The following is a 21,460-nucleotide window of genomic DNA, read 5'->3' as shown; positions in this document are numbered from 1 at the left end:
GCCAAAGACCGGGAACTAAGCAGCCACAATGACCGCATATCCATTCTCCGCCTTAGCCGCCATGTGCTGTGGTCTCCCACGACCAAACTTGAGGAGGGCCTTATCCTCAGTACTACAGTTCTTCGGCATGGCATCTTCTAAGCCCATAATACTAATGGTGCACGGCGCGTGGCACCTGCCATTCATGTACAACTCGCTGAAGCAGGAACTGAACACGCTGGGCTACGAGTTTCTGTGTCCGAAGCTGAAGACCGGTAAGCGAGCGCCAACCCCAACCCCAACCCCAACCCCCCCCCCCCCTTCCTCCGGAAGTGTCTTTTTGAGGTTTCCCCTTGCTGAATCTCTTGAAAGTCGGGGCATATAGTCACGGAATGACCTGGGAAGCGGATAAAGAAGTGATACTCGACCTCGTAGAGCCGCTCTTCGATCAAGGCAGAGAGATTATCATCGTGGGCCATTCTTACGGCGGCATACCCGCATGCGCGGCCACCGACGGCAACGGCGTCCACGAACGCGCCGCGGCCGGCAAGAAAGGGGGCTTCCGGCACATCGTATACCTGGCCGGCTTCGCCATCCCACAGCGCGGCATGTCCCTACGCCAGACCTTCGGCGGCGAATACGCCCCCTGGCATGACACTTTCCCAAATTCAAAGGTAGGTAGGAACAGACCCATTCCACTTATGTCGACCAAGGGCTATGGATGACAGCGACCTGATTTCTTACTCCACGACAGAGCCAACTCACCACCGTCAACGAAAAAGCCAAAGACGCCCTGTTCAACGACCTGCCCGAGCCGGAGCGCAGCGCGTGGCTGGCCAAGCTCGTGCCGCACTCGCAGGACGCCTTCGAGGCGCCCCTGGCCTTCATTGCGGCCGACATCACCATCCCCAAGACCTACATCGTCTGCGAGCGGGACCAGGCCATTCCCGTCGCGCTGCAGGAGAAGCTGGTCGAGACGGTGCCCGGCTTTCGGACGGAGCGGATCCACGCCGGACACAGCCCCTTCCTGAGCAAGCCCGGGGAGTGCGCCGGCTTGATGGCCAAGATTGCTGGGGAATCCGGCTGAGCTTGTGTGGTTGTGACTGCGAACGGGGTAGGCGATCAATGACGGGAAAATGACCTTAATTTCGCACTCTCTATCCAGGTTCGAAATGTACGTCGGACTGAGCTATCCGTTATTCCCTGGTGAAATATGGCGAGGCGTCTTATATTTGATATAAGTATGTACGTCATTGCAACCTAACATAGGTATATATACATCTGAAGCATTTACAAGAGTACCGGCGCATCATGGACAGCGTCGAGAACCAGCTCTTCTATCACCTCATCCTTCTTTTCCTCCTCGATGGTCCTATCTTTTCTTCTCCCCAGGAACTCCGAGCGTCTCGTTCTAGTAAGCATAGCAGAGCTTCGAGGTATGGGTGGACATGACCTCGGAAACCTTGATGTCGGGAACCAGGCCCAGGTAGGGCATGACGTCGTCGAGCGAGGCCTTGCCGGGCTCCTTGTCCTTGGTCTTGGGCCCGCCGAACTCCATGGTGCGGGTCTCGGGCTTCTCCTGCTGCCACTGGGTCCAGAGGCGATCGATCTGAGCGTGGTGGAGGAAGAAAATCGGGTCTTGGTTCGTGTTAGCTGCTATTTTACTGGTAAAATGAGTATACCGCGGGGACTCACCATTAGGGGAAGTGGCGGGGGACATGTCGCCGCCGACGGCCGAGTGGATGGCCCCGTGCGGCCCGCCCTCGAGCTCGTAGCGGAAGTCGGCGTAGTTGTCCTTGGCCGCGACCTCGGCGACGACCTCCTTGGTGTACGAGTCGGCCAGCATGTCGCCCGGGAAGGCGATGCCGCTGTTCCAGTTGCGGGCGAGGCAGTGCGGCGCGTAGCCGTGCATGGTGTAGGCGACCTGGGAGCCCTTGAGCGGCCCGTCGACGAGGCACTTCTTGAGGCTGCTCTCCTTGAGCGGGTCGATGGCCGGGTCGCCGTTGCCGCCGAAGCCCGTCTCCGGGTCCCAGACGGGCGCCTTGGTCACGTCGGCCGTATCGAGGGTCCAGTCCCAGTAGCTGGAGGGAAAGTCGGGATTAGCCGTCTGGACATGGGGTGGAAACATGGAGGGGAAATATAACACAAATTACGCCATGGGACCGGTGTAGCCGCAGTCGCGGAGGGAGTCTTCGTAGACCTGGACGAAGAGCCGGTGCCAGGGCAGGAACATGGCCACCGTGTGGATGGTTTGGTCCAGCTTGGTGTGGACGTAGGGGAAGTCGTCGTAGCGGGTCGTGTTGAGGCCCATGCCGGACGGCTTGGTCTTGAGGCACAGGACGGCGTCGACGTACTGCTTCTGGACGTCGGCGCCCAGGGTGCGCCACTCGACGCGCTTGGCGGGGTCGGCGCAGCCGCTGTCGTCGCCGGCGGCCTGGCGGGGGATGGTGGCCGCGGCAGCCAGGCCGGCGGAGAGGGCGAGGGAGGAGATGTGCATCTTGGGCGGTGGTGGCAATGAGCGAGGATGGGTTGCTGGGAAGGAGGAAAGATAGAAGAAGAAAAGACCGTCTAAGTTTGGTTTTGGTTGTTGTACTACGCACCAGGAAAGGATCGTCAACAGCAACGGAAATGGCAGGCAAGAGGTTATATAGATCCAGCTGGGCTGGTTTGTCATCATTGTCGATCATATCCAATCAATCTTTTCCCTCGATGGAGGCAGTGTGCCCTTTTCCCCTGGCCTTAGTCGGGCCTCTCATTTCGAACATGGGATGTGGGGTTTTCGAGGGCTCGATCCGGTGCTATAAACCGACACTATACCATGATGCCGTCTGGGTACTGGGCTACAGGGACGGATATCGCACTAGAACATGCGTTATGCGTTCGTCGGCCCAGTTTAACCGTCTTGCCGTCTCCGCCTTGAAAGCCGAGGGCCGGTCGGAGTGAGGCGCAGGGGCATACTTGCCATGCTAAGCACGAGATCCGGTGCCAAGCCAAACCCCCCTGGCTCCGTTCTGCCCTAACCGTCGGTCTGGCAAGCAGTCGACCGCTCCCAACTTTGTGATACAGACCTGGCACTCGGGCTCAGAAGGCTGGGGCGGTCGGTGGAAGGCTGGCCGGACTTGTTTTCCCCGCCTGGGAAAAGGGTGTCCCGTACTCCGTACTGAGACGCCAGCATGCGGTTGTGATAGTAGCGGGAGGAATATTGATCGAGTTCCCATCTCCTCTGTCCAAATCGCCAGCAGCTGTTGTAGTCGAATCAACCTCATCCGCAGAGGAAAGACTTGTCGCGCAAAAACTGGAGAGGATCTGCTACACGAGGTTGACAGTCGGCCCCTGCAAGCCCCCCGTGGGCCTCCTGGTTCGAAAATAGCCACAGGGTGGGTCGTCGTCCGAATACGAGGTGGAGAGACCCATTTGTTAGGGATGCTAGGGTGGAAACCATTACATAAGGGCACTCTCGGCCAATTGCACCACGATAATCCGCCCTGCCCAGGTTTCAAGAGTCCCTATGCTACTTATATTACGATTACTATATACTCTCCGGGTCGCACCGATTTGGAGCTGCCTGTTACCCGTAGCTGCACCTCTCGCCTCATTCGAATTCCCATTGTTTCCCCGACTTCGATCCTGTTCTACTGTACCGGCGCCTCTAACGCGCCTCCAAATGGCTCGGCGCATGGCCGAGACAAAGAAGCGAGCAACGGCTGGGTGGTCGAGCCATGCCCAACCGGACATGTTTCACGTTCTTGCCCCTTTGCGGATACAATGGTTCTCCCCTCCTGGTCCTGCACAAGTCCGCAAATCCGATGCCTGTCGGGTCCACGAACGATCCAAGACCCTTGCCCCATTAGACGGGCGTCTGGCCGGCTCCGCGAGGTTGCCAGGGTCGGCTCCGAGGCTGAGGGCTTGGCGGAGAAATCACATGGAACAACATCGATAGGTGGACTTATTATAGGAGAGGCTCTCGGATAAATCAGTGGGAAGGGCCATGGCCGAAAGTGGTTAACGATTATGCCGTTAGCAGCGGAAATAATTATATAGAAAAATAGTTAATATATATTATATATTACCCGTGGCTACCTTAACGGCTTATCGCGATAAACGTCGACGTCGTAATAAATGTTATAATAGACGTTAATATCGTAATAGGAGGTAATAAAAGGTAATAGGAGGTGATAAGAGGTAATAATAATATTTTAATACTTTAAGGTAAAAAGGAATAAGAAAAAGAAAACTTATTTAAAATTATCGCTTATTAAATTAATATAGGACGTACTTTAACTCGACCCGCCGGTATATACTAGCCGGTATATAATATATATATACATTTCTTCTCTTTTATTATAATAGTAAATTCGAGCCGATCACACCCTATATGTCCGTGGTGTAGTGTGGTATAGCATGCCACAGCAGCCCTCTCATCTCCGAACCAAGCAGGCAATGAGAGGAAGTGTAGGTAGAGTGACGTCTAGTCGAGATCCATCCTCGGGGACTGCGGCGGGTATGCGTAGCTTTGCGTATATCGATGATGCAGGTAAATGTCCTCTTCCGGGACCTTCTTCTGCGGCATCGTGTACGTCCGGAGCCCCTGGTCGAAGCTGGCCATGCAGACAATGGCCATGATGAGGGTGCAGAGCATCATGGCAAGAGTGATGACATCGAAGACAATCATCAGGTAGTTGTTCTCGTCGTGCAGGGCCGCCAGCTTGTAGCTGAGGTAGGCCAACGCACCAAAGTAGGCCACCTGTTCCGGCATGTTCATGTCAGCCAGCCATCCAGCTCAAGGACGGGAAAAGTGCCGGTGGAGGTGGGGGGATACGTACGATGATGGCTATCGAGCCTATCTTGTTTTCCGTCATGGCGAAGTAAATCGCCAGGCACATGAGGGCGAAGGCGACGAAGATGCCCGCGACAGAGAGCCAGAGTTCGGGGTCGGTTCGGGGGCTTTTGATGAGCACGGCCACTTGGACCAGAAAGCCCAGCAAGAAGAAAAAGTCAAACTTTATCAGGGTCAAATAGATCTGCGCGAAAGAAGATTCCCCCGGGTCAGCACAAGTCATGGCGCCATACACACGCAGAACACAGATGGTACGGACCTGGAAGTTGAGCAGCCGCTTCTTCATGGACAAGTCGGCATGGAGGACCTTGTAGACGACCCAGGCAAACTCAAAGTGCAGCTTATAGGTAAGGAAGGCCAGAGCCAGCGCAGCGATGGCCTGCACCAAGATGACGGCGATGAGGGCCGGGAAGATGCGCTGCCAGGTGTGGTGCTCCGGGTCCAGCAAGGGGGTGACGCCCATGGCGAAGGACGTCTCCAGGCCATCCAGCGCCTTCTTGACATGCGTCGGCTGGGCGGCGGCGTACATCAGCAGCAGGAAGTTGTAGATGCATACCCCCACCAGCTGGATCATGCTGTTGAGCCGTAGCGCATCGTACACAATCATAATCTCGTAGACAAAAGCAAAGATGAAGAGCGAAAGGTACATGGGCACCGTATGGCCGTTGTTGCCCTGGTAGGCGGCCGGGTCGAGGCCTGTCTCGACCGTGGTGAAAACATAGCTGCACGGGTGTTGTCAGTGTGTATTCATTAGTGGTGAGGAGGGTAGGGACGGGAAGTAGTGAGGTAGGGGTTCGGGGCGTGCCCCAGGGAGGAGACTTGAGGAGATCGAGTGCCGGAATGGGACTAACGCTTCCAGACCTAGAACCAACAGGCCCTGTATAACTGCGACGAGCAAGAATAAACGCGTGGACGTGGTATTGGGCAAGTACATCCCGCAGTAATGTGTGGTAGAAGGTGGTGAAGTGGGTAAAGGCGGGCGAATGAGCGAGTCGCCTGGTAATCGATTGGTAGGGTCGTTTCAATGGGTATAGGTATAAATTAGGGAACGGGAAGGAGAATATCGAATTGGAAAATGTGAAGGCGGAGAACACCTGGCGAAGGACAGAACTTCGTCGGAAAATCTAATGCTTCATGCTTGCCAGTCTTCTGCCCCTGCCTTGAACGCCCTGTTGTTTCCTCGCCCCATCGTGTACTCCGTGTGGACGTGCTATTTTTTCTACATTAAAGGGGAGCTTGGGCCAGTTTCGACGGGGCGCCCACCAACTAGCGCTGCAAACTGCGCCTACTAGTCGGCCAAATGCCCCCTCTCGCCTGAGTAAAACACAACAGACAGGGCCCCCCTACAGCAGGTCTAAAAATACCAATAAAGGTGGCATTAGGGAACATTAGAGCCGTGGGCCGAAAACCGAAAACCAAAAACCAAAAAGGGGCCAATATCGCATTGAAATTGAAAAGATCAAAGCTACAAGTCGAGATTAAATCTCCGCCTGCTCTCATGATGCCATCCGCATAAGCTTGAGAACGCTTCAATGCGCATGCAGCGTGCAGCGCTCTGCCTTGAAAGATGAAATACTTACAAGCAGCAACTCGGCACCTCGGGAACGCGGGACGTCCCCTGCAATTGCGGAGTCGCCCGTCGGCAATTGTTCAACCCCAACCCGAGGACTTGGTTATTCCCGGGTGTGTGATCCATGATGCATCTCGATAAAATCACGCAGTCCGCGAATTCGCCTCCGCCATTGACGCCAACATATTCCAGGGGATAACCCAATAATCGAATAAAGTCTTGTTCTTTAACATGGCGCCCAGCAAACCACTCAAGATCGCCGTCATTCCCGGCGATGGCATCGGGACCGAGGTGATGCCGCACGGGGTCCGCTGCCTCCAGGCCGCCGCCAAGGCCTTCCAGCTCGACCTCGAGTTCGAGGAGTTCGACTTTGCCAGCTGCGCCTACTACCGGCAGCACGGCGACATGCTGCCGGCGGACTGGAAGGCGACGCTGGGCCGGTTCGACGCCCTCTACTTCGGCGCCGTGGGCATGCCGGACCAGGTGCCCGACCACGTGAGCCTGTGGGGGTCGCTGCTCAAGTTCCGCCGCGAGTTCGACCAGTACGTCAACCTTCGCCCTTGCCGGTTGATGCCGGGGGTGCCGAGCCCGCTGGCCGGCCGCCAGCCGGGCGACATCGACTTCTGGGTCGTGCGCGAGAACACCGAGGGCGAGTACAGCAGCATCGGCGGCAAGATCTTCGAGGGGACCGACCGCGAGACCGTCGTCCAGGAGACCGTCATGACCCGCACCGGCGTCGACCGCGTCCTGCGCTACGCCTTCGACCTGGCCCGGAGCCGGCCCCGCCGCAAGCTGACCAGCGCCACCAAGAGCAACGGCATCTCCATCACCATGCCGTACTGGGATGAGCGCGTCGCCGAGATGGCCAAGGCTTACCCGGAAGTGGCCGTCGACAAGTACCACATCGACATCCTGACGGCGCACTTTGTGCAGCGGCCCGGCCTGTTCGACGTCGTCGTCGGCAGCAACCTGTTCGGCGACATCCTGTCGGACCTGGGCCCCGCCTGCACCGGCACCATCGGCATCGCGCCCTCGGCCAACCTGAACCCCGCCGGCGCGTTCCCCAGCCTCTTCGAGCCCGTCCACGGCAGCGCGCCCGACATCTTCGGCCGGGGCGTCGCCAACCCCGTCGGCATGATCTGGGCCGGCCAGATGATGCTCGAGCACTTCGGCTACGCCGAGGCCGCGGCGGCCATGCTCAAGGCCATCGAGAACGTCCTCGGCCGCGCGGAGCCCGAGGTCATCACGGCGGATATGGGCGGCAAGGGCTCGACCAAGTCCTTGGGAGAGGCTATCGAGCAGGAGATTCTGAAATTGGCCTCTTGAGAGAACGGCGGTCAAGTTGACTAGGATAATGAATGATCTGCTTCTCACAGAAATAAAGATGGTAGTTTGGATAAGTGAAGCAATGCAATGGTATCAATCACGTGGAGAGTACAGTAAGTAATAGTGGCATTGTGGCTCAGGTAGGTAAGTTAAATGAGTAAAGAGTGACTTGAATAGTATATCATCGTTCCAGTTCCAGCAAACCAAGTTGCCAACGAATGCCACTTTTGGTCGGTCCTTCCTGCCCCGACCTTCTCAACTCTGCAACACGGCATGCACAACAACAACTGCCCGGCATAGATTCGTCCCAGTGTTACAGTCCAAAGCCAAACCCAGACATTGCTCTCACTTCTGACCCTGGCCGCCGCCTCCCTGGCCCTGGGAGTGTCCATAGGCCTGATAGCCGTTGTTCTCATTTTTGGCGGCTGCGGCTTGGGCTCGGGCTGGGAATCCGCCAGAGCCCATATCGCCGCCGGCTTTAGCCTGTTTCCCAAGTAAGTCTTAAATGTTCATAGAGCATGGGGAAGAAAGTGGTTCCTACCTGGCCGCTCTGGATCCGCGCCGCGGCAGATGGGGTCATAGGGGCACCCTTGCCGCCGCCACCACCATGGCCGGATTTACCGCTGGGCATCTCGGGTGTTTTGATAGGGGATACTTGACTGAAGAGAGGAAATAAATTTAGAAAGGACTTGTGATTGTGAATTTGGATTGTCTTGGGTGTGGTGTGTGAGGAAAAGAGAAGAATGACCCACGATCTGGAAGGGAAACAGAGCCCCTATTTATGCCTGGCTGCCACCCCCTCGTGCAGTTCCTGATGGACAGGACCCCGGCGCTTCCACTCAATCTCAAGTGTTTACATCATACACTGGTTACCCCTCAATCTTAACAGATCGGACGTGATCCAGCCGGCGTAGTGTGGAACTATCAGTCGGAGGCCTACCGTCGATGCGGCGTGCCGTCCGGGTCTATGCACGCGACCTCCGCCGTCGTCGGATATGGGATTATGGAGACTCGCAATCCTCGTAACCATTGATTGGCGTGGCGAACAGCGGTGAACATGCAGAGAACGACGGATGCTGCACAGGCTCGGTCACTGTGATATGCGAAGATCAATAGTCTTCCATGCGGAAACGTGATGAGACTCATCCGGTGTTGTGCAGCATCCTCTAATCAACAAGATATGCAGGCTATAGTGATGGCTCACAGTTAACAGCTCTGGTTGCTGGTTGTTTGCTCGCAAAGACTGAAACAATGATAGGCTTTCTGAGTCCTGGTTGGTTGGGAGATACCACAAGACTGACTTTGATGGCGCATCTTGGAGGATCTGGCCTCTACCAGAAACACGATCCCGACCTAGCAACCACCTTAAGCGACCACAGTGCCCGTCTTGGTTCTCAGACTGCGAATGTCATTGGCGGTTCACTCCAAGCTCGGACAGACTGGACTCATATTACCCCTAGCGGGTAGAGTCACCATGCCTGGCCTCCCCCAATCCAATACGGATAACTACTGAATCCTCACAAGCGTCGATGCAGTATCAAAGCCAATCTATGCTCGACCTCTTGGAATGCATGATTGGTTTTCCGAAAAGTAAGACGCAGGCTACCGTCGTGGTCAGGTCTAGACCGTGGGCGGCAACGACTACATGCCAATATATCCTTCTCAGATTCTAGGCACATCGTTGGTGGCAGTCACTTGATCTATGATCATATCTCGATGCCTCGATCCCCAGGAAAGACTTGCCATTGGTAGATCGCTCTTTAGAGCTGCGAAGAGGATCGTTCTGGCCATCGCACGTCATCTAGTGACCGCAGGGTATTGTGGGCGCCCTTGTCACGTAGTACATAATCAATGAGTTGTGCGCATCGCTAGAATTGATGTTGCCAGCAAAGGTGAACTGCAAAGACCGATGACAGTAACAATTGGATATTCCTGGGGTGCCTTCATAGCATCACATGAAGCAATAGAATGGATGCAGCGCGTAAACCACTGTCTGAAGATGTAGCCTCAAACTGCCTACATATAAGCAGCATCGTAGTACCCCTTGCCAGCATACCCGCTCGTCAGAATGGACGCAATGTCCACCTCGCTGCCGAGCTTCTTGGAAAACTTGGCGCGGGAGCCGGAAGCACCCGCGCCAGTGTTGCCCACCTCGCCAAACATGACGCCGCCGGTGCGCTCGTCGCCCTGGTTCCAGACGCTCCAGCCCGCGGCGTTGATGACGGAGCTCAGCGCCGTCTTCTGGAAGACCACCTGGGCGTAGGCGCCCCAGGGGCGGCCCAGGTAGTACGCGCCGTTGGCGACCGAGTTGCCCTGGGCGGCGGCGACGTTGCAGTTGTTGAAGACGTACTCGGACGCGCCCGACTTGGAGGCGCCGTTGGCTAGAGGTAGAGAGCATGTGTTAGTAGATGTACTAGCGTAGTTTCAAGACTGCGGAGCACAATAGAACGGTATGAAGGAAGGTATGCGTACCGGTAATGTAACCACGGTTGGCCGCGAGGACGCGGATGTCGCTCTTCTCGAACCAGGCAAAGGACTGCTGCCCGAAGACGAAGTCGGTGGCGCCCTGAATCAGGCACTTGGCGTAGAGCTGGCGGCCCGACTGCGTGAGAAGGGTGTCCTGGTAGCCCGTGAAGGCGCAGCCGTAGTACCCGCTGTCCGCGTAGGCCGAGAGCGCGACGGCCTGGCTGCCGGCGCCGTGGCCGTTGTCGACGTTGACGTTGTACATCTTGAAGTCCGTCGCCTTGACGCGCAGCGTCGCCGTCTCGTCGTTGGTCAGGCCGTCGGCCTGGCTCTTGCTCGCCGTGATGGTCACCTTGTTGCCCGCGTGGCCCGACGTGTCGTCCGTGTAGCCGTAGAGCGTCACGGCGCCCTTGGCGGCGTCCACGAGGACCTGTTCCGTGTAGGTCCCCGGCTGGATGAAGATGCAGCGTGCTGATGACGATCCGGGCAGCGAGTTGACGGCGGCTTGGATCGTGCTGTACTGCCCGCCGCTTTTGGCGACCGTGATGCAGCCCGAGGGCGCCGAGGTTCGACCCGCAGCCAGGGCAGAGCCGGCGAGGGCAAGCGAGCCCAAGATCAGCTTCATGGTGTCGGTTCGCGGGGTTCGTCGAGGCGGGGGGTTTAAAGGAGTGTCGGGTGAAGAGTTCGGGCTCGAGGCTGGAACGATAGCCTAGAGGTCGTTCGTCTCGGGAAGGTATGCGCCAGCCATCGTGAGGTTATATATATTCGTATCGTTCATCAGAAGCTAGGGCCGGGCCGCGTACGATTGCCCTGTTCCTGGAACGAACCCATGGCGAATCGAAATGAACGGGACGATCATTGGTGGGATGTCGGATATCAGTATTTCGGCTCGAAACATGCGCGACGTGAAGCCTATCGGAAGCGGATGGGGGGTATCTGCCAAGCGAGGAAACCGATCAACTACCGGCAGTTGGGATGATCTAGGACGATGGGGCGTGGAGAAAGGTTGTTGGATTGACAGGAACTGGCAGCAGCCAAGCAGGAAAAGGCTGCAGCCCGTTGGCGGGAAAATTGGTAGCTGTCGACGGCTGTGGATGCGCTAACCCATAGGTACCCGCCTGGGGGTCACACTGGGCGCGGCTCCAGCCAATTACCCGCAGATAGATTGCTCTTTGCTTCATACCCCCGTTGCCAAGCCAGATTTTGCCAGAAACATCGCCCAAAGATGAACAGATCTTTCAAACCCAGGTAGAAGGATCAGACTCGATGCAGTCGCTTGCTTGATTTCGCAGCCTCCGCCGTTGATAGCCCAAGGCTGCGGTCGTGGGCAAGCATCTGGCAGGCTGGGCTGGGTTGCCTTGTGTCTGGATCCGGTTACCAAACTTTGGGGCTCGGCTTAGAACACCAAATAATTATCATGATATCTTTTGGCATCGGCCAAAATATCCTGCATTCGTTTGCTACATAATCGGTTATTTCGAAAGGGATGGTTCCTGGGCATGATTGGAGATTCATGTTGATCTTGAGTCAGCCGCCGACTTTTGTTTGATTGCAAGTAACAGTGCACGCAGCATGGTCATGTCTCAGCAAAAGCGGCTGTTGCCGATTGGCTGACAGAGGTACGGGAACAGTCGATTTCCCACGCCATCTGATCAATGATTTGAGATCCGAGGCTTTGGGGCTGTGACAGCTGCATCGAGCAGCTGATGCAGAAGACATGCCTTCAGTTTGCATCATTACAAGAGTAACTCTTCTTTTCATTGTGATGCTCAATCAAACAGATTCTGGCATGTCAACAGTCTGGTTATCGTGCAAACCCAGTCTCAAGCTCATCAATTTCTCGAATCCGTGGTAAGCTGACGCCGACCATTATGCTACCACTCTTCGCCAAAGCTTTAGAACTTTTGTGCACAACGGGGAAGACTTTAGAGTCGCTTGGTAATCAAAGGCCCGGATTCTCGACCGGCCAGTCCATTATGCTAGTATTAAAAATGAGGTAATAAGGTCTAAAAGTTCTATGCAATGCAATGCAATCGTAAGCGTCGTTCATCCCGAGAAAAAATGCCAATGCGTGCGCGCGCCCGCTGTCTGTCTATCCATGGATGTAAAACATGTAATTGGCCGCACAAAACGCCGCTTTCTTCCGACTCAAAACATTAAAAGGTCATGCAAAAGCGAGTGGGGGGGTATCAACGAATGAATGGATAAATGAACCAATCCAAGTTGTTCAAAGCAAAAAGCAAAGAGAAAAAGGTCATGATTGTCCGTAGTGCGCCTCGTTCTTCTTGAGCGCCCAGCCGCAGCGCACGAGCCAGAAGGCCGCAAAGGCCGGGCCCGTCAGCAGCGACAGGATGCCGCCCAGCAGCAGCTTGAAGACCTGGGGCGCCCACTTGGTGGCGTAGACCCAGTCGGTCGCGGATGAGCCCCAGGGGATAGGGGTGCCGACGAGGGTGAGGAAGCCGATGCTGGGCCCGAAGAGCAGGACGAAGCAGGGCACGACGGCGATGAGGGCGCGCACTACCTGCGACGCCAGGAAGCTAACCCAGTGCTTGAAGCCGCCGACCTCGTGCGCGTCCTCGGTCCGGTCCAGGAACATGTACCAGCGCACCAGCCGGTTGGTGGGCTCGGGCAGGAAGCCGATGGCCTGTACGCCGCCGATCCTCAGGTCGCGGTTCACCAGGATCAGCTCCACCAGCCATGTTATGATGCACTGGATGAACATGGTCACCGCCATGTCGCCGGCCAGAGTATTGGGCAGCTGGAAGAGCCGGATAATGTTGTCGGGGGTGTAGTGCTGCGTCGTGTACATGGCTGAGAAGAGTGTGAGTAGGCTGGATGCAACATATGGTCTAGTGGCGGGGAAGGTTTGTGATGTGGTGCGACTTACCATACGCAATAGCAAAGTTGATGCCGCCCGAGAGAATGAATGCGCCGACGCCATCGAGACCGAAGAGGTAGAATATTTGATGCCCGGTAAACTTGGTGCTGGGTTCTTGGAAGCCGGTCCGGGCATCACTGGAATCGGAAGCGACGTCCTGGGCTTGCGCGCCAGACTCTGGGTCTACGTCACTTTCACTGGCCACTTCTTGCTGCTGTTGCTGCTGGCGGCTAAAGAAGGGATTTGTAGCCCAAGAAGGCATGATATGGAGTCTGGGCGCGGTATTGAACCGGCAATCAGGAGAGATGCGTTTTCCCAGCTACTACTCCAGCCCAAAAGCAAAGATGGTCCAAGCAGAGCAATATGCGTCCTCGGTGGTATCGACGTTTGAAGTTGGAAGAAAGTGGTCTCTTGGTCACCTGGTAGGGCTGATGGGGGAGCAGATACGAGCAATGACGAGGACGCGCATGTGATTGATCAGGTAGGATGACGATGACAAATGCCCAAATCGAGCGGAAACAAGGTAAGTAAACAGAGGAATGGGGGATTGAAAATGCCGAAATGAGAAAAAGGAGCTCTACAAAGAAGGCGGCATCGTCGGATCTCATTAACCAAGCTTCAGGGTCCCCTGTGCTAAGCCTGTCGCCTAGCTGCAAGCGGACTAGCCCGTCATCCCAGGTCGCTAGCACATGCCGCGATGCCACCCTACGCCGTCCCAAAAGCGATCCTGGCTGGGTCTGACAGGGCCCCGAAGGTTCCGAACCGTTGGTCAGGCGCAAATCAAAAGGCCGTTGGGCAAAACGCTGACCGGTTCGTCGGCTCAATTGGACAGATGATTTGATCAGCAGGATTGGACTTCATCCTGCGATTCCTGTCTATGTGGTAGGAGCAAAGCAGCAGCTGCTGCTGCGGTGGTCCTCTGAGCGCTCGAGCATGAAATCGGCTGGTTCGTCGCAGATTGATTGATTGATTAGAAATTTGTACTTCGCAGGCTTACTGCTACAATATTGCTTACACCCTTGCAGGAGATCGCCAGGGTCCTTCTTAGCGCTTGCCTGTTCTGGCGGCTTCTGCGGGGAGCCCCTAAATCTGATTGGGGCGCACTTTTTTCGATTTTCAGGCGGTTTGACATGTCTCGTTCTTGGAAAGGCACACAATGACAGGGACTGCGCCAATTCACCGACATTCACCTCGAGGACGCGCTATGATACAATCTGGATGCCCGTGCAAATAGCCTGCCACCTACCCCCGTAAATGTTGGCCACCATTTGCCGACATCCAGATCTCAAAGATGGTAGGATTGCCAACATCCAAGATCTGACCCCCGCCCACTTAGTTCCGTGACAATCATCAATTGCCGATCATGGGCCGACGCCGTACGATGGTTGCCATCCCACCTTCTGTCATCCCAATAAAAGATTTCTGAGCCAGACCATCGATTGCGATATCGGATTGCTGTATCAGTTAGTTCGATGCATCTACCATTCCCGCGGTATTGTATACCACTTAACTAGGTACGTAGCTTGATGTTGTGACGATTGACGCTGTTCAATACAGCTTGGCACTCAGCAGGACAGACAGGCGACGATTGCATGTCACCAGAAAACCCAACTTTGGGCACCAATAGGTTCCCGCTGCAATGGAGACGAACACCTAGTATCAGCCCCAACGCTACACTAAAACTGCCATGGCCTATAAATGGTAGTGCCAGAGTCTTAGTCAATGGCAGTAATTAAGTGAAATGATCTTGAAACTGCACGACTTATTGGATTGATTTGTTTCTTTCTCTCTCTCACACACACACACTCTCTCTCTCTCTCTCTCGCTCTCGGTCTTTCGACCCAGGATGGCATCATAGCATAAATAACTCATCAAGCTGAGTACCAACTTATCCGTACGCAGTGTCGATGCCAAGAGAGATTTGAACGTCGATATTGCGACGTTTATCTTGAAGTCAGCGAATCGTGCTCCCAATGGTTTCTAACACCTCAGGTAGTTTGGCCAGAAGCTAGGTTATTAACAAGCGATAGCCATTCAACGATAGCCATTCAATGCACCTAGGTTAGCGAGGTAAAGTTTGGACAGGATAAGTGCGCAACCCAGCTGAATTTCCTCTATTAGAATCACAATTTCAGTCGTATTATCACAGAAAGTGATTACCTAGAGTAAAAAGGAAGCTGGCTGTAACGAGTATGAGCGTGGATGGGTTTCGTGCAAGAAGCAACACGCTTGCCAGACTCACCAAATTCAACGTTGAATTCAGCTAAGTGGCTATAGTAGAAAATGGCAATCGTGTCCCAGTCACCCAGAACCTGCAAGGAGTATGACCTCAGGCTGCCATGACCAAGTCTAAATGCCAAAAGTCTCGGAAGACAGGTCACATGATGAACGTGGCCACACGTAATCCAACTCCCAACTTGGACAAGAGCACCATGGATGACAGGTCCACACAGGATTTCCATACCTTAAATCACTACAGGTCACTTTGATGAAGCTGATGTATAGATCTCATCATTTCCAAACCCAGTGCCGAGCACAAGCCCTTGACGCCTTCGTAAATGCCGGATCCCCCTGCGACACGAGCATGGCCAGGCCACTAAAGACAACACCGACTTATCTTGGCGCTCTGAGGACCGCAGAGCCAGCTATGAGGATGTTAGGGGCGATCTGATACTGAAAGCTTTCGGGTGAGAATAGCCCACACTCCAGGAAGTATCTTGATTTTGCACGTTGGATGACGTGGATGATTGATCGACATCCACCTGTTTGCAACAAACTGAGCTGCGGCGCGAGGATGAGATCACTGCAGTGTAGTGAGGTCAGACACTAAATACAGCTGTATACCATTCGCGGCCAGCATCGGCGTGTCAAACTTTGTTCAATGTGGTATGTTCAACCGTGTTCTCCCAGGGCGACCGCTGGACCCGGTGTAGATGTCCTGGACGAAGTCAAGTTCCTTTCGCAATTAGTATCGCCGTGAGTGATACAGATACCTAGCATATACCTCGTACCTTATTAGCGGCAAAGGTCTTGTGGGATAAGACATCGGATTGAGCCGTACAGTGCTTACAGCCAGTTACATTGCACTGCTGGCAGCAAGTCTGAGACCATAAAGCTGTTCACACCGGAATGAGCCACATGACAGTTATTGTACATGTCCTGTTCCCCATTGACCTTTTGAAATTTTCTTTTCTCTTGCTCTTCGAGCTCTCTGGGTTCCTGCGGCTATTAGCGGTGAGGATTCGGCTGCCCATCCCTAAAATGAGTTGAATGGTATGACACGTCCGAGATGACAACTTCCCCACAAAACATGACAACATCTCGAAGTTGGAGAGCAATACAATTTTTCAATGCAGATACGTAAGATAGAACACTTATACGTAAGAGCGCAGGTGCGTAATATATACTGCAGACGCGGGAGCAGCATATCCGGGTGCCCCACCACGCCCGGATCGTCTGTCCTGGCTACCGTTCCTGGACGAGTCTTACTCAGCCTTACAGCCAAAGGGGTCTTTATTGCTTATTCATGCCGCCAGACGGGGTTAGCTCTCCCCCTTTGTCTCTGCGGGCTCGGGAGGTTGGTAAAATGCGAGGAGGCTTCTGGCATAGTCCGGGCTGTGGAGTTTCCTTGCGACGCCTGAGACTGGTTCGGTGAGGTATGACCGGCAATTACCAACGAGGCTACACCACCGTCTTCATCCCATCCCTTCAACTTCTTGATCAGCCGAAGGGCGGCAACTCACTCTGCCTTCTCTCATACGAGATCCATGGCATCGACACGATAAGCCACATGATGACTGCAATGACAATCCGAATAGGGGAAAATGTGAGGAAAATCCATCAGCAAACAGCAAACAGCAAGACGGTTCCAAGTCATCGTCAAGGAGGATGAAGAAGGACTTTACGACGTCTTTTTGCTTCGGAATGTAACAATCATACATGCGGGATTGCGTATATAAGGGCCCTGAGCTCCCAGGGAAAAGGCAGACTTTGCTCGACACCGACAGCATCACATTCAAACTCATCCGTGTTCGATCTATCGCACAGCTCTACCAGCAAAACTCCAAACCACAATCCCTACAAACAACAACCCAACCGCCAAAATGCAATTCACCTGTAAGTTTCCATCTGCCCTCTCAAAACCAAGAGACGCACTGACCTCGACTTTCCCCAGCCGGACTCCTCACCCTGATCACCCTCCCCCTCCTCGCCCTGGGCGTGCCGCAGGGCTGCCCGCCGGGCCAGGTCATGTGCTTGGACAACAAGTGCTACGACGCGACCTACGGCTGCGTCGACAAGCGCGCGGTCGAGGCGGGCAACTGCCCGGACGGCCAGATCCAGTGCGGCGACGGCTGGTGCTACGACGAGCGCTACGGCTGCCAGGGCAAGCGGTCTGTCTTCGTCGAGCGCGCCGTGCAGGCGGGCAACTGCCCCGACGGCCAGATCCAGTGCGGTGACGGCTGGTGCTACGACGAACGCTACGGTTGCCAGGGCAAGCGCGACCTCGCCCAGAACGACAAGCGCGAGGCGCAGGCCGACTGCCCCGCCGGCCAGGTCATGTGCGGCGACGGCTGGTGCTACGACGCCACCTACGGCTGCTCCTAGACAGCTCAGTCCCACGGACTACGAATCGCCGGCTGCTGATGTTCGCACCACCAGTGGCCGCAGGTTTTACAACAGCAACAGCCTTTTCTCGACGGCGGGGGCAGTTTTGTAAGAGATCAGGTCACGGGGAGAGTTTGGATAGGAGATTTCGCTTTCTTGCCTGGAGCCAAGGACGATATTTGCTTCATTCAACATGTGGCAACGTCGGACTTGGTTGCCAACCGCCGCTGAGGTCGTGGTCTTTTAGATAGTCTAGGAGATCTTTGAGAAAATACACCCACGATCATTACTATTCATTTTGTAATCACCTGGGACCTCTGCATCCATTTGAGCGCATTGATCAGTGAGCGAAGTGAACATGGGTAGTGGCTATGGGATATGATTCATCTGAGCCCCTGAATCCTTTGACCAGCTGCAGCTTCATCAGCATAGTGGGGCCCGAGCGCTCGGTTATAGCCAAGTATGTACTGCTACATGCCACTGCTCCTCAGTATTGGTTGATTTATCGAACTCGACATACAGTCAAGCAACATAATATTTCAAACACTTACATTGGCCCGGGAGTACCCAAAGGATGAGGGGTTAAGTTGTGTTGGTCCACCAACAGCCAATGGCCGTATGTAAGGGGGCAAGATACGTAGCATCCCTAATGCAGAGAGTTCCACTTACATCCGGATGAGTACGATCTTCCTGTATCCGCCGTTTTGGTTCACCAATCAGCTGGAGAGCACAACGAAGAGGAGACATGGGCTCGAATGTGCTTTGCAGCCAACTACTCCTCGATACTACGGCATAGAATCATCCCTCACATCAAACTGTTTAAAGTCGCCCCGCGCTTCCCGATTATTGAGCCATATTGTCATGTTGAAAACACAATCGTGTAAAAACATTCCCAAACTCAACGTATTATTACTCGATTTTACGCCAAACAGCAAATACAGAGGGCGGAGAACAAGCATCGTGAAAGATACTATGCCGCTGTACACCAAGCTTCCGAAGTCCATTGACGAGGTCGATGTGATCATAGCAGGAGGTGAGCCTCTATACACACGCAACTGATCATGCCGAATACACTGACACCCCACGCCTCCCAACAAAGGCGGCACCGCTGGTTGCGTCGTTGCGGCCCGACTCGCCGACGCAGACCCTAAGCTGTCCATCCTGGTGATTGAAGGCGGGTCCAACAACCAGATGCCCTCCATCGAGTACCCTGCCTGCTTCCTGTCGCATCTCAACCCAGAAACCAAGACCAACCTCTTCTACTTCACCAAGAAGGCCCCGGGGGTGGGCGATCGCGAGCTTCTGGTCGCCACTGGCGGAGTCCTCGGAGGCGGCTCCTCCACCAACATGATGACGTACAGTCGTCCCCAGAGATCCGACTGGGACTCGTGGAACACGCCGGGGTGGTCTGCGGATGAGATTATTCCCTACCTGAAGAAGGTAATGCCCCGCACACCCATAGGTGGTCAGCAATTTACTTAACCGTACGCCGAGCAGCACGAGACATACCATGGTAAAGACGAGAAGGGTGTCCATGGTCACGATGGCCCTATCAAAGTATCCGACGGCACCTACGTCTCCACCCGCATCAGAGATGAGTTTGCCGCCGCGGCCGAGGCCATGGGCTGGTCCAACGTGGATGACCTCTCTGACATGGACTCCATCAATGCTGTCTGGCGCGCAAAGCGGTTTGAGACGCCGGACGGCAAGCGCCAAGATGCCGCAACGTGCTACTTGCATCCACGACTCCAAGATGGTAAACACCCCAACCTTCACGTGCTCGTCGAAACGCAGGTTCAGCGCATTCTCTTCGACGAGAACAAGAGAGCTGTCGGGGTTGAGTTCCGGCCCAATCCCTTGTTCCACGCGGGCGAAGATGCTAACAAGGCGAGTCCTCTGCGAAGTGTGAAGGCGAGGAAGCTCGTTGTCGCGTCTGCCGGGGCCATCAACACTCCCTCCCTCCTGGAAAGATCCGGCCTGGGCGACCCCAAAGTGCTCGATCGCGCAGGTGTTCCTCTCGTCGCCGAGCTGCCGGGGGTCGGCGATGGGTACGAGGACCACCAGCTGCTCGGCTACCCATATCTGAACAACTTGTCCATGACCGACACCCTCGATGGACTGGTGTTCGGGCGCATGGGCAAACACGAGGATCTCATCAAAGAAAACAACAAGATGATGGGCTGGAACGGCAAGGAGATGCAGTCCAAGATCCGACCCACCGATGACGAGGTGGCCGCTCTGGGCCCCGAGTTTCAGGCGGCCTGGGACGGAGAGTACAAGAACCACCCTGACAAACCTCTGGCTTTGCTAGACGTCAATGGCGGGTAAGTGAAACAGAAACTCTTCTAGCTGTTCTTGTGGAATTGCTTAGGTACCTCGAGGTGGCGACAACATTTCTGACCAGCACACAGATTCCCCGCAGACCCGCGCCTAGCAACCGGCGACCCCTGCCTGGCAGTGACGGCCTTCACCGTATACCCATTTTCCCGCGGCCACCTCCACATCACCGGCCCGGGGCTAGACGACCCGGTCGACTTCGAGAGCGGCTTCTTCGCCGACCCGGGCCAGCTCGACATCAAGAAGCACATCTGGCTGTACAAGAAGCGGCGCGAGGTGATGCGGCGCATGCCCGCCTACCGGGGCGAGATGATGGGCGACGCCACGATGGGCGGCGACGAGGCCGAGTTCCACCCGCCCTTCGCGGCCGACTCCCCGGCCGCGCTCGTAAGACTGGGTGAGAACGACCCGCCGATCCCGCGCGATGCGCCCGCGATACAGTACTCGGCCGAGGACGACGCGGTGCTCGAGAAGTGGCTCCGCAAGCACGTGGGGACGACCTGGCACTCGCTCGGGACGTGCAAGATGCTGCCGCGCGAGCAGGGGGGCGTCGTGGACCCGGGGCTCGGCGTCTATGGGGTGCGGGGTCTGAAGATTGCCAACATGAGCATTGCGCCGCGCAACGTGTCGGCGAATACCTGCGACACGGCCTTAGTCATCGGGGAGAAAGCCGCCGATATGTTCATTAAGGAGTCCTCCTAGGCAAGAGGCTAAACTGTACTGGTTTGAGAGTTTATATTTATGTGTGAAGTATTGATATACTATCGATCGGCAAAGCTTGAGACTACCTGGTTGGCCTCATGTGACGCCCTCCCTCCCTCCCTCCCTCCCTCTCCCCTCCAGGTGCCACTGCGTGTAACCTCGGCCTGGTTCGTTACCGCTTCGGTCGATCTATTCGTCGACGTTATTATCGAGCCCATTAACCAGCGCCCAGAATCAGGTATCTCGTTAGATATTATCGAGGAAGAGGGTTTAAATTAAGTTTTAAATATCCTTTTCTTTAGTTTAAAGTTTATCGAGTTATTCGATCTATCCTTCGAGGAAGGTTTTTTTATTAAGGTTTTATATTTTTTTTAAAAGAAAACGGTAATCGATTTTATACGTTTTATAAAAAACTATTTCGATTAAAGGTTTATCCTTTTTAATATTCTTTATATACTTTTGGAATTACGGATATTTTTTTTAAAATTTCGTAATATTAAAATAGATAGTTTTATATTAATCGTTCTTTATTTTTCTAAATAATTTTTAATATATTTAATATAAATTACTTTTAAAGATTTTTATCGTTATAATAAATAAATATAATAGTAAATAATATATATAATTATATTAAATAAAAGATTTAATTTAAATAATTAATAAAGGAAATAAGGATAGCCTTTTATATATAATTCGCTAAGTTACTACGACCGGAGATAGGACCGGAATTAGAGAGGGAATTTTATAATTATCGATATATTAT

General features: G+C 54.5%; 9 protein-coding genes across 9 annotated transcripts; 4 read left to right on the top strand and 5 right to left on the bottom strand.

Moving 5' to 3' along the window:
- Positions 1 to 28: 28 nt before the first annotated feature.
- On the top strand, positions 29 to 1,066 carry PG985_001889 (uncharacterized protein; the record flags this gene model as incomplete). Its single annotated transcript, XM_066821658.1, has 3 exons — positions 29 to 254; positions 352 to 653; positions 734 to 1,066. 3 exons carry the CDS (start codon positions 29 to 31, stop codon positions 1,064 to 1,066), a joined length of 861 nt encoding a protein of 286 aa, XP_066689090.1.
- A 324-nt stretch (positions 1,067 to 1,390) lies between these two features.
- PG985_001888 (uncharacterized protein) lies at positions 1,391 to 2,476 on the bottom strand (the record flags this gene model as incomplete). Its single annotated transcript, XM_066821657.1, has 3 exons — positions 1,391 to 1,617; positions 1,675 to 2,060; positions 2,133 to 2,476. 3 exons carry the CDS (start codon positions 2,474 to 2,476, stop codon positions 1,391 to 1,393), a joined length of 957 nt encoding a protein of 318 aa, XP_066689089.1.
- Positions 2,477 to 4,447: 1,971 nt separating this feature from the next.
- PG985_001887 (uncharacterized protein) lies at positions 4,448 to 5,750 on the bottom strand (the record flags this gene model as incomplete). The annotated part of the gene is made up of 3 exons (XM_066821656.1): positions 4,448 to 4,723; positions 4,803 to 5,538; positions 5,668 to 5,750. 3 exons carry the CDS (start codon positions 5,748 to 5,750, stop codon positions 4,448 to 4,450), a joined length of 1,095 nt encoding a protein of 364 aa, XP_066689088.1.
- Positions 5,751 to 6,617: 867 nt separating this feature from the next.
- Positions 6,618 to 7,712, top strand: PG985_001886 (uncharacterized protein; the record flags this gene model as incomplete). The annotated part of the gene is made up of 1 exon (XM_066821655.1): positions 6,618 to 7,712. One exon carries the CDS (start codon positions 6,618 to 6,620, stop codon positions 7,710 to 7,712), a length of 1,095 nt encoding a protein of 364 aa, XP_066689087.1.
- A 345-nt stretch (positions 7,713 to 8,057) lies between these two features.
- Positions 8,058 to 8,343, bottom strand: PG985_001885 (uncharacterized protein; the record flags this gene model as incomplete). Its single annotated transcript, XM_066821654.1, has 2 exons — positions 8,058 to 8,195; positions 8,254 to 8,343. 2 exons carry the CDS (start codon positions 8,341 to 8,343, stop codon positions 8,058 to 8,060), a joined length of 228 nt encoding a protein of 75 aa, XP_066689086.1.
- A 1,385-nt stretch (positions 8,344 to 9,728) lies between these two features.
- PG985_001884 (putative pectinesterase precursor) lies at positions 9,729 to 10,800 on the bottom strand (the record flags this gene model as incomplete). Its single annotated transcript, XM_066821653.1, has 2 exons — positions 9,729 to 10,093; positions 10,185 to 10,800. The coding sequence occupies 2 exons, from the start codon at positions 10,798 to 10,800 to the stop codon at positions 9,729 to 9,731; spliced, it is 981 nt and encodes a 326-aa protein (XP_066689085.1).
- A 1,629-nt stretch (positions 10,801 to 12,429) lies between these two features.
- PG985_001883 (uncharacterized protein) lies at positions 12,430 to 13,315 on the bottom strand (the record flags this gene model as incomplete). The annotated part of the gene is made up of 2 exons (XM_066821652.1): positions 12,430 to 12,986; positions 13,063 to 13,315. 2 exons carry the CDS (start codon positions 13,313 to 13,315, stop codon positions 12,430 to 12,432), a joined length of 810 nt encoding a protein of 269 aa, XP_066689084.1.
- A 3,841-nt stretch (positions 13,316 to 17,156) lies between these two features.
- PG985_001882 (uncharacterized protein) lies at positions 17,157 to 17,658 on the top strand (the record flags this gene model as incomplete). The annotated part of the gene is made up of 2 exons (XM_066821651.1): positions 17,157 to 17,169; positions 17,228 to 17,658. 2 exons carry the CDS (start codon positions 17,157 to 17,159, stop codon positions 17,656 to 17,658), a joined length of 444 nt encoding a protein of 147 aa, XP_066689083.1.
- A 972-nt stretch (positions 17,659 to 18,630) lies between these two features.
- On the top strand, positions 18,631 to 20,697 carry PG985_001881 (uncharacterized protein; the record flags this gene model as incomplete). The annotated part of the gene is made up of 4 exons (XM_066821650.1): positions 18,631 to 18,691; positions 18,758 to 19,098; positions 19,153 to 19,982; positions 20,070 to 20,697. 4 exons carry the CDS (start codon positions 18,631 to 18,633, stop codon positions 20,695 to 20,697), a joined length of 1,860 nt encoding a protein of 619 aa, XP_066689082.1.
- Between the last annotated feature and the right edge of the window lie 763 nt (positions 20,698 to 21,460).

Source organism: Apiospora marii, assembly GCF_038362585.1.
Source record: "Apiospora marii strain CBS 49790 chromosome Unknown utg000002l_segment0_segment0, whole genome shotgun sequence".
In the NCBI taxonomy this organism is placed as follows: Eukaryota; Fungi; Ascomycota; class Sordariomycetes; order Amphisphaeriales; family Apiosporaceae; genus Apiospora; species Apiospora marii.
Note: the sequence above shows the minus strand (reverse complement) of the source record. Positions and strands in the feature narration are given on the sequence as shown.